The sequence below is a fragment of the Nipponia nippon genome, unplaced genomic scaffold, assembly GCF_047370975.1.
Source record: "Nipponia nippon isolate SJK-2023a ecotype South Korea unplaced genomic scaffold, ASM4737097v1 scaffold_2, whole genome shotgun sequence".
Lineage (NCBI taxonomy): Eukaryota > Metazoa > Chordata > Aves > Pelecaniformes > Threskiornithidae > Nipponia > Nipponia nippon.
The window spans coordinates 37,464,632-37,481,036 of record NW_028262336.1 but is presented as its reverse complement, the minus strand read 5'-3'; the positions used below and the strand labels follow the sequence as shown (position 1 = coordinate 37,481,036).

Sequence of the window (16,405 nt, the reverse complement as noted above, 5' to 3'; positions counted from 1 at the left end):
TCACACATTATAATTCATGCTTAACAAGGCACTTGCAAAAATATTGATTGTAACATGCCATTTTCAGCCTTCACACCTTTTCTTTTTCCTCTCCACCAAAGATGGGGGTGGGGTGAGGGGGTGGGGTGAGCAGAGCAGAATTTGCAAGGTATCTAGAAAGCCAACATTATCAGGGCCATTTTCGTAAGCTATCCAGAATGTCAGCATACAATCACTTTTGCTTTGTTACACACCTGCAATGCAAACCTTCTGCTTAGGGAGTCAAAAGCAATGTGCAGAAGCTTTAATTCCCAAATAAATCCAAAAGGTATCCCCATGCAAAATACACTATCATGTGGATAGAGCACTGACAACTATAAGAGGGACTGTTGACCAAAAGAAATGCACATTCATCTAACTAGGTGGAAAAAAAATTCCTGGCCAGTTATTTTAGCACCTGGTACCATCTTTGGATTTAATAAGCCCCACAAATCGGAAACCCATATTGCCAAACCAAGACTGCTCATGATTGCATCAATGTATTCCTCTGTAGTTTTTTTTTCCCAGTAGCTTTTCTGTCTTGCTCAATTTCATACAGCTAGTCTGTATACATAGCTAAATATCACTCAGGCAGAGAATAGACTGTGCTGCACTATACGTAGTACTGTATCGTGGCAATGGGGTCAGGTTCAATGAGAACAGCATAAATCTGGATTTAGCTGGCTCACTGGAAGAAAACCCTCAGGTCAGTCTCCCTTTCAATGCTTCCTCCCAACAATTTATTTCAGCTAGATGGGAAACAAAACTGAAACCTGAGCAACACCAAGCACTGTTGAACATACAAAATGTAGGATTAACTACCAAAAAGTAGGAGGTGTCATTCTCATGAAGCAGCAGAACCCTTTAGGGGACTAATTCCACTCGGTATAAACTACAGATGAATAAAGATCCAGAGGCACTCGGGATTTTTAGCAGTATCAATAGTTGCTGAGACATTGAGCCAAGAGTGTCATTCCTTTACACTAACTTTTCTATTAAACAAGGTGTTTCTAATCAGAATGGTCATTAACGTGTATTTCTACCTCCTACTTACACATACCAGCATTTTTCATTTATATTTTGTAACAGTAAGTGGCAGTTTGATTTTTTTTTTTGCAATGATTTTTCAATTAGTTTAAATTATGTTGATATTAAAAATGGCTACAGACTGTGAGCAGTAACATTTGAAAGTTTTACTCCATTAAGATGAATTCTGGTGATCTCAAAAGCACAAATATGCAGCAGGTGTATTTTAATCTCTGACTTCAACTGACTACTTTTTCAAGGCAAAATCTTATTTTAAGAGTAGATTTTTCTTCATGTATAAATAGGGCTTATATCACCCCAATGATATTGAATTTTACCTAGCTGAGGCTGCAAAAGCAAGAGCCAGCCTCAGTTATAAGAAACCCCAGAGAATTCAGCACACTAACACACTAAAAACTCAGCAATATCACAACCACTTAAAAGATGACTTTGCAGAAACTGAAGGGCTTATGTGATGCAAGAGCATTAATGTTTTGAGATACCAATGAAATGGAAGTTCAAGGTTTTGTAAGGACTATCAGCATTAGGCATGTGAAACCATAAAAATAAAATAAAAAAAAAAAACAACACTTAAGATAAGTTGAAATCCACTAAAATAAACACAAAGAGATACACATGCTGAAGACAGAAGTGGATGATGAAAAAAAAGTTGGTAAAATTACAGCACACTCATAATCTGAGACAGAACCATCTGATACCAGTGGAGGGCACTCACGGAAGCTACATAAACCGACGGGGACAGTTCATGGTACTTACACTGAAAGCGACAGCGAAAGCAACTCTGAACAGGGAGTTAACAGACAACACCACCACATCTGAATTGTTTGGGGTATCAGCACAAACTATGTCCCTCAATTTTCCATATTCTACTATTGATTTTTCCATGTTTTTAGCAGAACTGTGCCTGGATCTCAGCCCTTTGGATAAATGTTTCTTTCCCTAGCTCTGATCAGTGCTACTGTGCACCTTGAAAAATCTTTCTAGTATTCTGCACAAAGCTGATAAGTTGCAACCTGCCCAGAAAGTTTACTCCTGAGTCATATTCAATGCAGATATATGTTCTGAGGCTAACAGTCACTCTGAAGAATATACAGCATACTCCAGAAGAGATCTACATTTTAATACTGGGGTATGATAGCTTTCAATTTCCAGATGACCTAATAAGATGTGGCCTACAACTTAATTTACTGATGAAGAATCAGAAAGTTTGAGAAGTACTGCTTTAGGGAATTGAATTATTACTTAAAAAAAAAAAAGACTTGGCATATTGCTCATAACTGAGTTTACTGAGTTTCATACCATGTATATTAAAGGTCTGTGCACAATGGCATTTTTTCCTTCAGTTGGACAGTTTTTTTATATACTTGCCATCTTCACTTACTACAAATAAACTGTCATAAATTAACTTAAAAATACAGTATGTAACTTTTCTTGAAGCTCTATATAGTAGAAATTTAAAATTTGAAATCTGAAAATTAAGACCAAAAAGTACAGAAACTCTTATTTCCTATATATTGCCCATGCATCCAGGGTTTAGCTCATTCCAGGTAATTAAATGATGTTCCTGAGTTTACCTTCTCAGCATCTCTTTAGAGGCTTTTCAGTACTTTAGTTTGAGACATTTTTATAATTTTGCTGGCAGCCAAGAGATGAATTTCAGTGCTATTCATAAACTGACTCATTCCATTTAGTCACAAACAACGGACAAACTTCACTGAGTAATACTCAATTCCTAAATTGCAGTGTAGAAGATGATCTTAGGAAGAGTAAGTAATTCTAAATAGATATGCTTGGAAACAGTTCTCTACTAGTGTTTTCATAGCAATAGTCCAACCTGATTATTAAATAGCACGACCAAATGAACATATGCATCCTTAAAAAGCACTGGTTTTGGTGATAATATAAAAGTAGTTCTATACCTAACCTGAAATCTTTAATCCATACTCCAATTTAATGTTAAAACCTCCATATGTCAGCCAGTTTCATGAGGCCATACAAAAATACTCACTTTATAGCAATGCTGTGTGAATTAGTTCATATTTATACAAACTCTTGAAAATACAAGTATATGCATTAACATTTTATATTGACTTATACCAGTTAATTTTGCTTAAAAGTGGGTCTTCTGAAGCTTTGCTAAAATAATGCAACTTAATAGCCTGTGATAATTAGTTACAATAAATGCTGAAATGTCACTGCATCAATGTCTCAATGCTCTGAATTCTCTCTTGCTCTGCCAAATTTTGCTACTTATTAGAAAAGAGAGAAAATTTCATCCAAGATAAAAATCCTGATTTCTAAGTCTTGCCTTGTCAACAGGAAACCCCCAAAGATTGCTCTTTAAGCATGAAAACTAATGAAGTCTCGTTTCCTATTAATTCCTGTCCATCAAATGAATGAAATCAACAAATATTAAGCAAACGTAAGATGAAAACCTGGTATCTCTTTCCTCAAACATAAATTAGCTTTAAATTCTCTACTGCTTCCTTTGACTGTAATCAGTCAATAGCTCACAGTTCACAGGGACAAAAGAGAAACACCACACCCAGACCAGATAATTGCCTAAACTTTGTGTCCACAAGTAATGAGGCTACGATGTACTGAAGATGCATAACACATTGAAACAAGAACAAAAAAATCCCCAATACAAACACAATGTAAACATGAGTTTTATCAAGTCAAAAAAATCTGTCTTTACATCACAGAGTTTGATATTGGAGTATTTAATACTTGGTGGAATTTGGTCATCTTAAAGCATTTAAAATTAAGAGTTAGTCATGTTAGGCTCCCTTTCAGTCCACAGGAAAAAACAGCACATACAGAGATGCCTCAGATTTAGAGTGTAATTTTTAAACATCTGAAGCTGGGACAGACAGAATCTCTAATTTAATGACTTCTCTAAGTGTACTGTAAGCTTTTCAAAATGAATTTGGAAGTTTTTCCTTTTGTTGGATATTTTGAAAGTCTGGGCCAAACGTTAAACCTAGAAGCATCTGAAACTATTTTCTTTCAGTAATCACAGCAACCTGTTTTGGTGTGAAAAACACAGATTTCAGCTTCTTTTGATTTTACTTTTAAAAGTTAACATTTAAGACTTATTTTTATCCTAGATACTGCATTATGCCACTATGAAAGAACAGAAGTACAGTAAAGCCATATAAAAGATGAAGGACTACTGCATTTAAAAATAACATGATTAAGTAAAATAATGAAAACAAGTTTTCACTCCATAAACTAAGCAGCTGTGCTATTTCACAGTATTGTAACAAAGGAGAATAAATAGATAGCATTCATTTTTTCTTCTTTTTTTCTTAACACTTTAACAAAGCCGCATGATTGAATGTACCGTCATTTAAATGCATATCATCAGCTTATGCTTAACATAAACTTAAGTAACTACAACCATTTTAAAGTACTGCTTTTATGAACTTGAGATTTTAAAACTAAAGCATTTTTACATGTTAGCTAGGTTAAATGGCAAAGGTATATTTCTATAACTATATATATATATATACAGCATAACTGGTAAATCTAAATAAGATCAGTTCTTCTAACATCCCAAGAGACAAATCTCTCTTAGAATGCACTAAGAAAAGCAAAACCACATATGTATAGTGGTGAGACAATATTCTGCAAATGACCAGATTAAGGTATCTGCAATTCACCCACTGCTCATGTATATGAGCTCTTCAGCATGAAAGGTAAGTACTCTCAGTCCACATACTTTGATTATACTGAGGATAAACTGCATATAATGTACTCTAACTCTAAAACATGGTTTTCAGACACTTCAAATGCCATATTTGCTTTGTTTTAGAAATATTGCAAGTGGCTGACCCTTCTCAAAGTATTCTCATTGATAAAGACCAATGGTCATTAGAAAACAAATGTAATAAGCAATAGAATATTAAAGCAAAAGTGATAGTTATACACCAAACAGAAAACAGCATTCTATGTAAAATCAGTGTTCCCCCCCCCATGCATAAATTACCAAGCAAACATCACGTGACAGGGACAGCACTGTCTAGAATAGCACATTATTGAACAAATACAAAAGGAACCAATGGAATTTTTACACAGCAGGAGAGTTTTGCATATTATTTTGTTCTTTGCAAGGCACAGGCTTAAAAAAATAAGATTGCTTTCATCTGTTTTGACACTGTAAAATATATCTGTTTGATGTACTTCTATTGACTACGTGCTTGTATTAGGTAAAAGGTCACACTTAAGACTAATGATGGATCACTTCATATACAGCTGTCAGCAAATAACACCGCAGAATGGGAAAGAAAATTGCAACTGTACGATAAAGACTAGCGCTGGCCCTACCTCAGTGCAAGGTCTCTCTAGAGCCTCCAATGGATCTCTTCCATCAGTGCAAAGAGTCCATTACCCTTCTGGGGAGCAGCTGGGGTGTGAGTGTGGGAATCACTTGGCACAGGCACGTACTCTCTCATTCATGATGTAATAACATCTAAATACTTTTAAAATAATAATTTTACTTTAAGAATAAGACTTTCCGGGACAGGGTCTGCTTCTTACTCTACACATGCACTTCATCTATTACGGCCAACTGCTTCTATGCAGTTTATTACAGCAGTACCTAATGGTTAATCGCAACCTACTGGTAACATGACATGATGGCCCCATTCTAAAGAGTGCTTGAATTTGTGTATAAATAGTGTTAAAAACATAGCTAAATTTTTGGTGTTAAACTTCACTGCTACTGTTCACGTTCATCAGTGCTTCTATAAATTGTGACTTGATTTTTTTAATGTTTATTGTAACAAAAGTTTTCAAAGTTGGGCACAGATTGTATTTTTTTCTGAGTGGTAAAGTTTCTTGTTATGAGATATATGCTGCATTTGCTTATTTAACTTGTGCTTTTTTGTAACAATAGATTTGGCAAGATATTCAGGGTCATTTTAGCAGCTGCTCCATGTAGCTCACAGCTTATGAAACAGTAGTGGACCTGTGTGTCATTTGCGTGCAACTGATGGCACAAAGCTTTAGGTTTGGTTATTGGATGCATTTCATGTGCTGGACCTGAATTAATTTCCATGCAAAGCATCTGCCAGTCCACAAATAGCCCGTCACCAGCTGGGCTTCTATCTCCTCTGCAGATCTGTGTCGTCTTCCTCTTTTCTGTCATTTCAGAATAACTAGCCCCTAATAAAATATATTTTATCACTGCAGACAGAACTTCATTGCAAGCAGTTAAGTCTGTTATAATAATAGCATAATGAACAGAAAGCAGTACGAGGGAAAATAAATTACCTACAAATACATAGATGCTTTTCTACTAACCACAAGTTTCTTATTATGCTCACAATTATATAGCATGCCACTAATCCAATCAAACTCAGACAATGCAGTCTTACTCCAGAGCAAATATCAGTCTTCTGTTTAATCACTGTACCAAAGCATCCACTCCAGCATAACACATTGTGCCCACAACTGTTCCATTCCCTGCTACATTTTGAGCACAGGTGTTTCTACTGTCTCATTTTCTATCACTGTTTGTTACAAGAGAGTGATGTCTTGCAGTGTGCAAGGGAGACAAGGACATGTGAGATGGTAAAGAATTATTATCCTTCAAATAATTTAGCCTCATATTTCCTTCTTTCATGTGGCCTGAAGTCAGGTACAGTATTTGTGTAGTAATCGTAATTGTCCAGACTTACTTTTTATGTATACAAACATAAATGATAATAGGCTTGTCATTAAAAAAATAATTACTGCTTTTGCCTCATATTTCTGAGCTACCGGCATGGTAAAAATAGAAGCAAAACCTTTTTTCCATTTCAAAATCTTGTTAATTATCACAGTATGTCTCCAAGGTGTACATAATCATTTCATAATAGGATAATTAAAGTCCCTTGGTCCATGCTTTGGGATTTACAAAATAAAAACCAAAGTCAGTATTGAATAACAAATTACAGAAAGGAAAGCATAAAACAATTATTTCAAATCGTAAGACTTTTTCTCTACTTCAATGGTAAAACTAATATGTGAGAAGTACTTTTAAAGTGCATGTCTCAAGTTAAATATTTGGCTCTAGTGGACATGCCAATTTGACCTAACACACTGGCATGATGTGGCTTGCTCCAAATGTAAGCAGGTGAAATGCATCACAAAACACAATGCAGGAAGATCAGAGAAATTAAGGAGGTATAAACACATACACCCAGACACACTAGGAATGCATATATGGGGAACATATAAAGAAGAGCTGGTAGGTACAGAGAAGAGAAGGAAGATCGAATACAGAAGATGCATAAATTAGCATTCTGCATGCCTGTTTTTGTCCTTCCCAGTTAGCTAAAACCTAACTAAAGAAGGACTAATAATTTTCCCTTGGAGGAGGAATGTGGCAATTTAGGAGCTGCCCCTCCTTTTGTTTCTTCTTGTCGATTAAAAATACCTGTACACTGCTGAAAGGTCATGTTTTGTTCACCCTTCCATATGCCAATAGTAACTAAACTCCTACATTCAAGCTTCCAAAACATATCTTTTAGACTAATGCCTCTTTTCATCTGATGAGAGCAGGTATATCGATTTACAAGAATACTTAAATACTCCAGTAAGCTTTACTTTCTTATCTAGTAAAGGAAAAGCAGTGCTAAAGAAACAATAGTCTGGAAAAAAACCAAATAAAACTTCACAACTCGAATAGAATACCATCAGTTACCCAAAGATGATGACTATCAGCAGATTTTTAACTTGTTCTTGTGCACGCTATTAGGGACGCAGCAGCCATCAATGAATAGCATGTCTGCCCTTAGAAAGCCTGCTATAAAGAATCAGCCTGATGTTAGTCACTTAGCCAGTGTGACAACTTTTTTTATTTGCGACAAACTGCACTTGCCAGAAATAAATATTTTCATACCACTTAAGACTTCTGAGCTACAAAACAAGCAGGTGGAAATGGACATACTTTAAGGATTTTATTTAGCAAATGACAACAAAGAAAGGTAAAATCAAAGAGAGAAACTTACAACTCAAAGACCATATAAAGCATTCCATCTGAGCTGTATGTCTCTAATAGTTCAACAATATGAGGATGCTTCAGCATGTGACAAATACTGGCTTCTCTCTTCAGATCTGTGGAAGATAATAAGGTAGTGTATTAGCTATATAATCAAGCTGTTGAATAAAAAAAAATTGAAAACAATGAGAACACAATGTTTGGAAACATGTACACATCTGCAACGTCTAATAAATTCTTTAATCTTTATCAAGAACACTGACGCGATGATATTTAATTATTCTCCTTCAGAACTTAAGTGTGAAATTAAGTTTAAAAACTCACATAGATCTCAAAATATAAACACACAAAACTTAGTAGGCTTTCGTGATTTGACCTATTAGTAAAAGATCTCCTTGGTCATAATCTGAAAGACTGTATGGTAATTTCTTTTAATGCACATATGCAGACTACACCAAGATTTTCATCCTAAATATCCAACATCACCGTGAAATTATCTCCAAATACAGAAGACAGGCTCTTTCACCACACTACAGAACTATTAAAACCTGAAGGGCTCTAGTCTGATCCCTCTGTTCAAACCAAGGTCAACTAGAGCAGGCTGCCCAGGACCACATCCAGTTGGGTTTTGAATGTCTCCAAGAATGAAGACTCTACAACCTGTCTAGGAAACCTATATGGGTATCGGATCACCCTCTTAAGCAAAGCTGTTTTCTTATTATGTTTAAATTTCTTGCTATTTACTTCTTTAATAGTGATTTTTTTTTTTAAATCACAATATATGAAATGACACTGGCATAAATTTTAACCAGCATGTATTAGCTTGCATCTCTGTTCTAGAGAAGAGGGAGAAAAGCAGAAACAGTTGTGAATAAAGAAAGAGCAGAAACCACTGTGACATATCTCAAAGCTTGAGAGATTTTGCTTTTAACCAAACAACACTTTTACTTTTTCTGATCATAAATCAATCCTTCTGCTAGTATAGAAATACAAAAAAACCAAACTGCACTGAATTAATTTTCTTTTTTCTTTGTTGAAACCATTTGGTATTTTTGTTATTTAATCATCCTTAAACATTTTTTTCTTTTAACTTACCACTAGTATTCTAGAAAAATAGCAAAATCCTGAATGAATAGCCTTGATGATAATTTGAGAAGAGAGGAAAATACCAGTCTGTATTCTGATGTAGACATTTTACATGTCTATTCTCTTTCCATACAATTGTTCATTGTTCAAGAATGACCTACATATGTATTTATGGGAAAATATAAATATGGTTTCTTGGTTTTAGAATGCTTAACATATTGTTGTGCTACACTAGAAAGAAATTTAAAATGCACTATTTTCATATGTGCCCTATTACATTTCTAACATGAATCAATAACATTCAAAAATACAAGCAGCGAGATGAACATTCTTTCATGTGAAGCATGATTACTCAGATTTATGCTAGCCTTTTGATCTTTTACTCATCTATAACTTCAGAAGAAACACTCAGAATTTGGAAATGACTGAATTTTAATCCATGAAAAATTTTCAGATTCACAAAGTGTGAATCTTCTTACTAGAACTTTCATATTACACTTGCATTATGTGCTTCCTCCCTCCTTGCAAATATAATCTAAAAGCAAAATGAGCAGAGCAACCCCTTGGAAACCATTATGTAACGTCACCTGAGGAAGTGCAGGTGACAGAGCAGCAAAAAGAAGCAAATAACTGTCTCTGATGCAGACGAAATTTAGATAAAGAAATGAATGTAAAATTTGTTCTTTATACAGAGTTTCTGTCAAGTAAGAAAACAGCAGTATGCCTTTCACTATTAAAAATACTCGCATATCAGTCTTTACACCACCTTCATGCAGAGGAACTACTAAAACCATATTGTAACGTTCCCTTCCATCACGCTTAGGCATTGATTCGCCACTAAACAATTACCACCTCTTTTCTAGGCCGTGAGGTTCTCTTTGTCTTTCACTGAAGTACACAGGTTGGACTCGATGATCTCAGAGCTCCTTTCCAACCTTAACGATTCTATGATTCTACATCCTGTCTTTCCTAAATAGGATCACAGGTAAGCATACCAGCGGATAGCATAAGAGAACAGAAAACCATGTGATTCTGTGAATGATTGATCTCCAGAAAATATGGTGCTTTTATTTTGTGTCACTGTATAATGAATTTAATGCTACCACACCTCACCATGATACCTGGTACCTGTTTTAGATGCAGAGCAAAGTGAAAATCCAATAGGAAACTACAGAAAAGTTCTGCTTCATTCACAGGTAAAAATTGCGTTCAAAACAGTTTATTTTGGCTGCTTACTTTATTAATTTCTTGTGGGCTTTATTTGTATTTTGAAGGGAAGTAGAACAGTGAGGAAGAAAATATATGCTGCCATTTACCTCGTTCCTTTGTGTAATATTGCATGAGTGAACCAATTGCTCACAAACTGAGCATCAGCAGCAGAGGAAGGAGAAATAGAAAGTGGAAAATAAAATCTCCAAACAGGAAAACAAATGAACAGAAGTCACAGAACAAGGTTTTGTGTGACAAAGAGGTTTTGGGGCTAAGAGCAGAACAAAGTCCTATTTTAAAAACAGCAGGGACTTGTTTAACAGTAGACCTATTAAGGAAGAAGAAAACTAGGTACAGAGAGACAGACAAGCACATACCACATTGATTCAACAAAGCCACAGGGCCGAAAAGAGATGACGGATTCTGAAGTTCATTTGGACTGTGAACCAAATGTCAAAATATGTCATGTTTAAGACCAGTAAAAAGGAAAGGGGAGGGAAGAGAAAAGGCAGAGATGGCACATATATTTCATGGTTTCACTTAAAAAAATGACATTGTCATCTACTCAATCCTTTATCAAATGCTTTTACCAGACTGAATTAAATTTCATATCCACATGTTCCTCAAGAGGTAATTAAAATCCGAAGTGCCTACAGATACTACTCCAGTTTTGAATACAACATAAACCAAGCAGATGTTTGGCTGCAAGGAGATGACTGAAGATTTCCTAAGAAAAATCCCATTATTATCTTGTGAGCCACTGTATTATCTGTAACTTATTCTGAATGTAACATCGTATCAACTATTTGCTACCTCCTGTTAAGTTTTCTAAACCTCTGCTGAGTATTTTAGCCACGTCATGTAGTAATAAAGGTCCCGCACACCCCATATCAAAATAAGCCTTTCATATTCGGAACACCTAAAAGAGCTCCAGGACAACTCTAGAATCTGCCAATAGAGTAAGCAGCAAGAGGTGACATGTACCATTTACTAATGGTTATGTATCTCATATTTAGAACAGTCTCCTTCACTAGTAAACAAAATTTAGCTAAAAGAACATACCCTAAGGCAAGACAAGGTCTTAGAATCTAAAACAAACTGTTATCTTTTAAGTGCTGGACTATTTTACTTTATATTTGAATCCTTTTTGAACACTTTATTAATTTTTCTCTTCTTGATATGGCTGAAGAAATGACTTTCTGGTCCATTCTTTAAGCCTTCTCTGTCAGCACTTCATTCAAAATTAAACAGTAATGACAACAGCAATAGTAAGTAGCACAGCAAGGTTTAAAAGCACAAGCTTTAAAAGTTTCTCTGCCAACTCCATGAAAGGTATTGTTACACAACCAGAAATAGGGAGAAAGATGTGGTGTTTCATTTAACTTGCTTAGCACACAGTCTGATACTTTACATCATAATTTGAAAATCATTTAAAAGCTGTCATTTTACACTACTGTTACCAATAAACGTTCCAGAATTTCAGTCTATTTACAAAACTTTGAGAGTTTTTTTTTAGCAACTGGAGACACGTTCAAGTTTCCATTTTATACATGGCTAATTATTTAGAGAGAGTCACTGACGTTGTTAAAAATGGCATGAAAGTTCAGACTTCTAAGATGGAAAAGGGAATTCCCAGCGATAATCACCACACAGAGAAAATGCAGCCTTGTGTTTGGATAGTGACACTGAAAATGAATTGCTGGAAGCACTAAAAAGATAACTACTCTAGATAACCATAAAGAAAGATATGTCAGTCTTTGATAGAAAATATAAAACATGAGCATCACTTAAAATTTCCATGGGAGTTAACTACATAATATCCCATGCATCTCTGACAATTCTGGCAAACACCTAATTTCCTTTTAAAATCTGATACACAAGGTTTTAAAACATCTCAAACATACTGAATATATTTTGAAAGTATGCTCATGGTATCCTGGAAGAATTCTGCCATGGCATGGAAGAATTAAATGCTTTCTAGCAGCCTGGATTATAGCACCATTTTAACATCTTAAAAGTGACATGCACAGACTGTAGCAGCCACATCTTTTTTGGGGAAGGACGGCGTCAAGTTTCTTAGCAAGATGGAAGACATACGTCATTTTTAAACATGCAGGATTCTGATTTTCCAGGCTCAGTCCTTTACAGGATTAGTTCTCCAGCCACAGCATGGGTATGACACTGTTTTGAAAGGAAGCACCCACATCAGTAGTAAACTTCTTCCTTAAAATACTTCTATATATTTTGTATAGTGAGACTATGATTATATATAATTTAAATAGATGTGGTAGTACTAAGTTTTAAAGGGAAATCAATATGCTTTTTTCATTTAGTTGTGTCATTCTCACCTACCATCCTTCGGTGCACATCATGGAGAAGCTGCTGACCACTCCAACTAGAATTCTTCCAGATACAACCAAACTGAACGATGTGCTTCGGAAACATCCCTCATGCACTCCAGTCTGGAACAGGCCACAAGGCCAAACTAGTCCTAGTTCAAAAGTAATCCCCTGAAGCATGTATAAGGCAGACCTTTCAGTCTACGAATACATTGGTTTTTGTCTTCTGGATTAGCCTTGGCTAGCTGCTAAACAACCACCCAGGCTCTTGCTCACTCTCTACTCTCAGCAGGGCAGGGGGTAGAAAATATGACGAACTGGAACAAAAAAGCTCATGGGTTGAGATAAAGACAGGGAGATTTCTTACCAGCTGCTATTGAGGGCAAAATAGCCTTACTTGACAAAGTTAACTTAATTTATTGTCAATTAAAATAAATACTTATTGATTTCGGTAAAAGGAATATAAACGTTAAACCAACAAATTTCCTCCCCCTTTCCCAGGCTCAACTTCACTCCTTCACTCCAGACTCCTCTACCCCGCAACTCTGAGTGGTGCAGTGGGCAGGGGGTCATGCTCAGTACACAGTGGCTCCTCTCTGCTGCTCCTTCTTTCTCACACCTTTCTGCTGCTCCAGCATGGGTCCTCCATGGGCTGCAGGGGATATCTGCTCTGCCATGAACTTCCTCCTCCTCTTCCTCCTTCCCTGATCTTGGTATTCCCTCTTTTTGTTCCACACTCCCCATGCCTCACTCCAGCATTTCCTACCCTTCCTTAAATATATTTTCACAGAAGCACCACACACATGGCTGACGGGTTCAGCTTTGGTCTGTTGGAGCTGTCTGGAACCAGCTGTGTCCAGTACAGGTCAGCCCCGAGCCTCTTCCCACGGAAGCCACCCCTGCAGCCTTCCATTACCAAAAATTTGCCACTTACATTTAATATAGGTCTGCTACATTTTCTAGTAGCCAAGACTGCACTGGAGACCACGCTTCAAGAGGCTCCAGAGGAGCTGACTACCTCCAAGCTGAGCACACTTCTATACACCTCTGCCTCAAGACAGTGCATAACAAGCACACCACACATCCTGCACTACAGCAAACTCTAGTTTAAGCAATTGTACTCTACCTCAGGTCGTGCTTCCAAAACCAGGTGAACTTTTAGGGCAATACTAGCTTAAAAAGTTTCCCTATCCCCTCTCTGTTTGCTTATTCTTGCTCCTCTGTGAAAATTACTTTTAGGCTTTATTAATAATATAGCAAGGAAGTCATAAAAGCTCTCGGCACAGCCAACATGCTGCAACAGGAATGAGCAGCTGGAGCTTGGAACATCCTATACTGATATTGGCAATGAAACTCCTATACTACAGAACCACAGTGATGCTTCTGCCACAAAGATGTTTTATTTTTTTCTTCCACAAGAGAGTATTCCCCTCTCTCTTAATTAAAACCGCAATGCCTGCCTTCCTGGGATATGCGACCGACTCCTCATCACACAGATATATCTGACCATTTAATGACGCCTTGCCTCAACAAGTAGTAAGAGCTTTCCTGCCTCCCCTCCCACACACTTTGGGGTGGCTAAAGCTCCGTGGTAGCCAAGCTGATTTAACTGCTGGCTGTTTCTCCTTTCATCCCACGCACATTCTTGCCCTCTGTTCCACTGCGCAGCAGCCTGGAGCTTGTCACACCACACACCAAACCATTTCAGTGTTAACTCAGTTAAAAACAACATTCATTTTTTTTCCCCACTGGCTCGGTGTCATGCAGTCTTAGTGTGTGAAATGGCTCGGTGAGCAATCTGAACTGGATCTAGAAGCTGGCTTAAAAGAAAGGAAAGAAATATGGAATGAGAAAGCAAATAAGACTATGAAAGCCAGCACTCGGAGCTGCTTAGGATGTTGCAAAACACAAGTACACGTACACAACTCTCCCTGCAAAGTGTCTCCATCATCACCAAATCCTTTATTGTATAATCAGTCCATACCTTAACAAACGTGCTTAAAACATATACCGAAAAGAAGCAAATGCATATAGCTTGTGAATGGCACTTGATAAAAACACCATCGTAATCAAGTTACAATGACAATGTGAGATAATCCGTCTCCAGTCAGTATCTTTTGTTTTAATACTACTGTAGCATTTGGAATAAAAATGATAACATGAAGAACGAGAAACAAAATGCAGTTACAGCTAATACTCAACAAACAGAATCTATTTCTGAGCCCCCCATGCAGAAACCTATGGAAATCTCAATTTCGTGGAATCAGACTTTATAGACACTTGCTAAATTCTGAATAACTTCCATTTTCTACTCTATTCTTTCTCAGCAGTTGGACATAAATATAAACATGTTAATGGCTTTTTAGCTGGAGCTGGGTGTCTTGGGAGACTGAAAAGGCAATTTTCCTTCCTCAGTTCATACTCCATTAGCTATGAAGAACACGAAAGTGGGTGTGAAAAAACCACTTTCCTTTTCTCTCACGAATTCTGATACATCCACCAAACTTGTCCAGAATCACATATCTGACAGACATGGTAATTGGTTTGCATGGTTGTGTTCGTGAAAGCAAACCCTCCCTCCTTTTACTCATTTCCTCATTTTTATTGGCATACAAACAAGTAATGCTTCATAAATAAGATTGGTGTATTTTGGGTAATGAATCAGCTTGAACTAATAAAAATGTTTAAGAATGTCTGAAAGAATATTAACAGTTGCCTATTGCAGATAATTAAAACCAAATCATTTAATTTCATTTAATTAAACGATAATTCTTAGCAACTTTTTACAAAGCACCCACCACAATGAAAAAAAATAAAATCTAATCTTTCTCAAGCAGGAACAAAGATTGGATAAGCCCATATCGCTCCTCTAAGATTTTCTACATTCTACATCGTCTTGGTTTATACTCAACAGCGAGGTGGGGGAACAGAGGAAGAAGAGGGGAAACACAGACAAGTGAAACCAACACTTCCTAGATTGTTTTTTTTTTTTTTAGATGCACAATCTGTATTTCAAAACACTCTTAGTAGTTCTCCCTGCTGCAAAGTAGCAGTTTCAGAAGTGTTTCACAAACTCAAGTAGGGACACGATCATCAGAAATAGTGTTATAAACTCCATAAATTAATTTAAAAAGGAATAAGGAGGGTTCGGACTTCCAAACAGAAATGGAGTTGCTGCTGAAGACATTTTGGAACCTCTGCTGTAAAATCTGAAACACTTTCCTTTTCTCCTAACATTGCTCTGTTTTCAATAATTAATGAAAGGAAATTGAAAACAGTCATTGACTCTCAAGCCGTGATCAATCAAATTATGAAAGTGGGTTCACTACCGATAACCATATTATATTAAATCCCATGTTCCCACCTGTTATAAAGCACTGCATAATAGTCTGAAACCCAACACCTTCCCAATTACTATAGACCACATGTTGTTACACTACAAACCACAATTTTAAACACTGTGATACAATGAATTCTTTAACAGAGGGAAGTGGAAGGGTATGTGCCGCAGCTGATCTGTCAGAATACACTGTGAAACTTCTTTGAAAAAATAAAACAGAAAAACAATTAGACACAAGGTGTGTATTTGACAAAAGAATGCTACACGCTAGCTGGAGCACTGAACTGACAAAATGCTCAGCTGTAAGGTCACAGTGGTCTTCTTTATTGAAATGACTGGAAGGTCATAATTTCATTAAGTTACACAGATTGTTCTTTC

The 16,405-nt window shown here is 36.5% G+C and overlaps 1 protein-coding gene across 9 annotated transcripts in view; it reads right to left on the bottom strand.

Moving 5' to 3' along the window:
- The window catches only part of CASK (calcium/calmodulin dependent serine protein kinase), a 234,217-nt gene that overhangs the window by 129,664 nt on the left and 88,148 nt on the right, over positions 1-16,405 (bottom strand). For all 9 annotated transcript variants that reach the window (XM_087756254.1, XM_087756258.1, XM_087756261.1 and 6 more), the window contains one exon: positions 8,064-8,169. In XM_087756254.1, the coding sequence (XP_087612380.1) occupies positions 8,064-8,169 (106 nt within the window). The remainder of the gene's footprint in view (positions 1-8,063; positions 8,170-16,405) is intronic.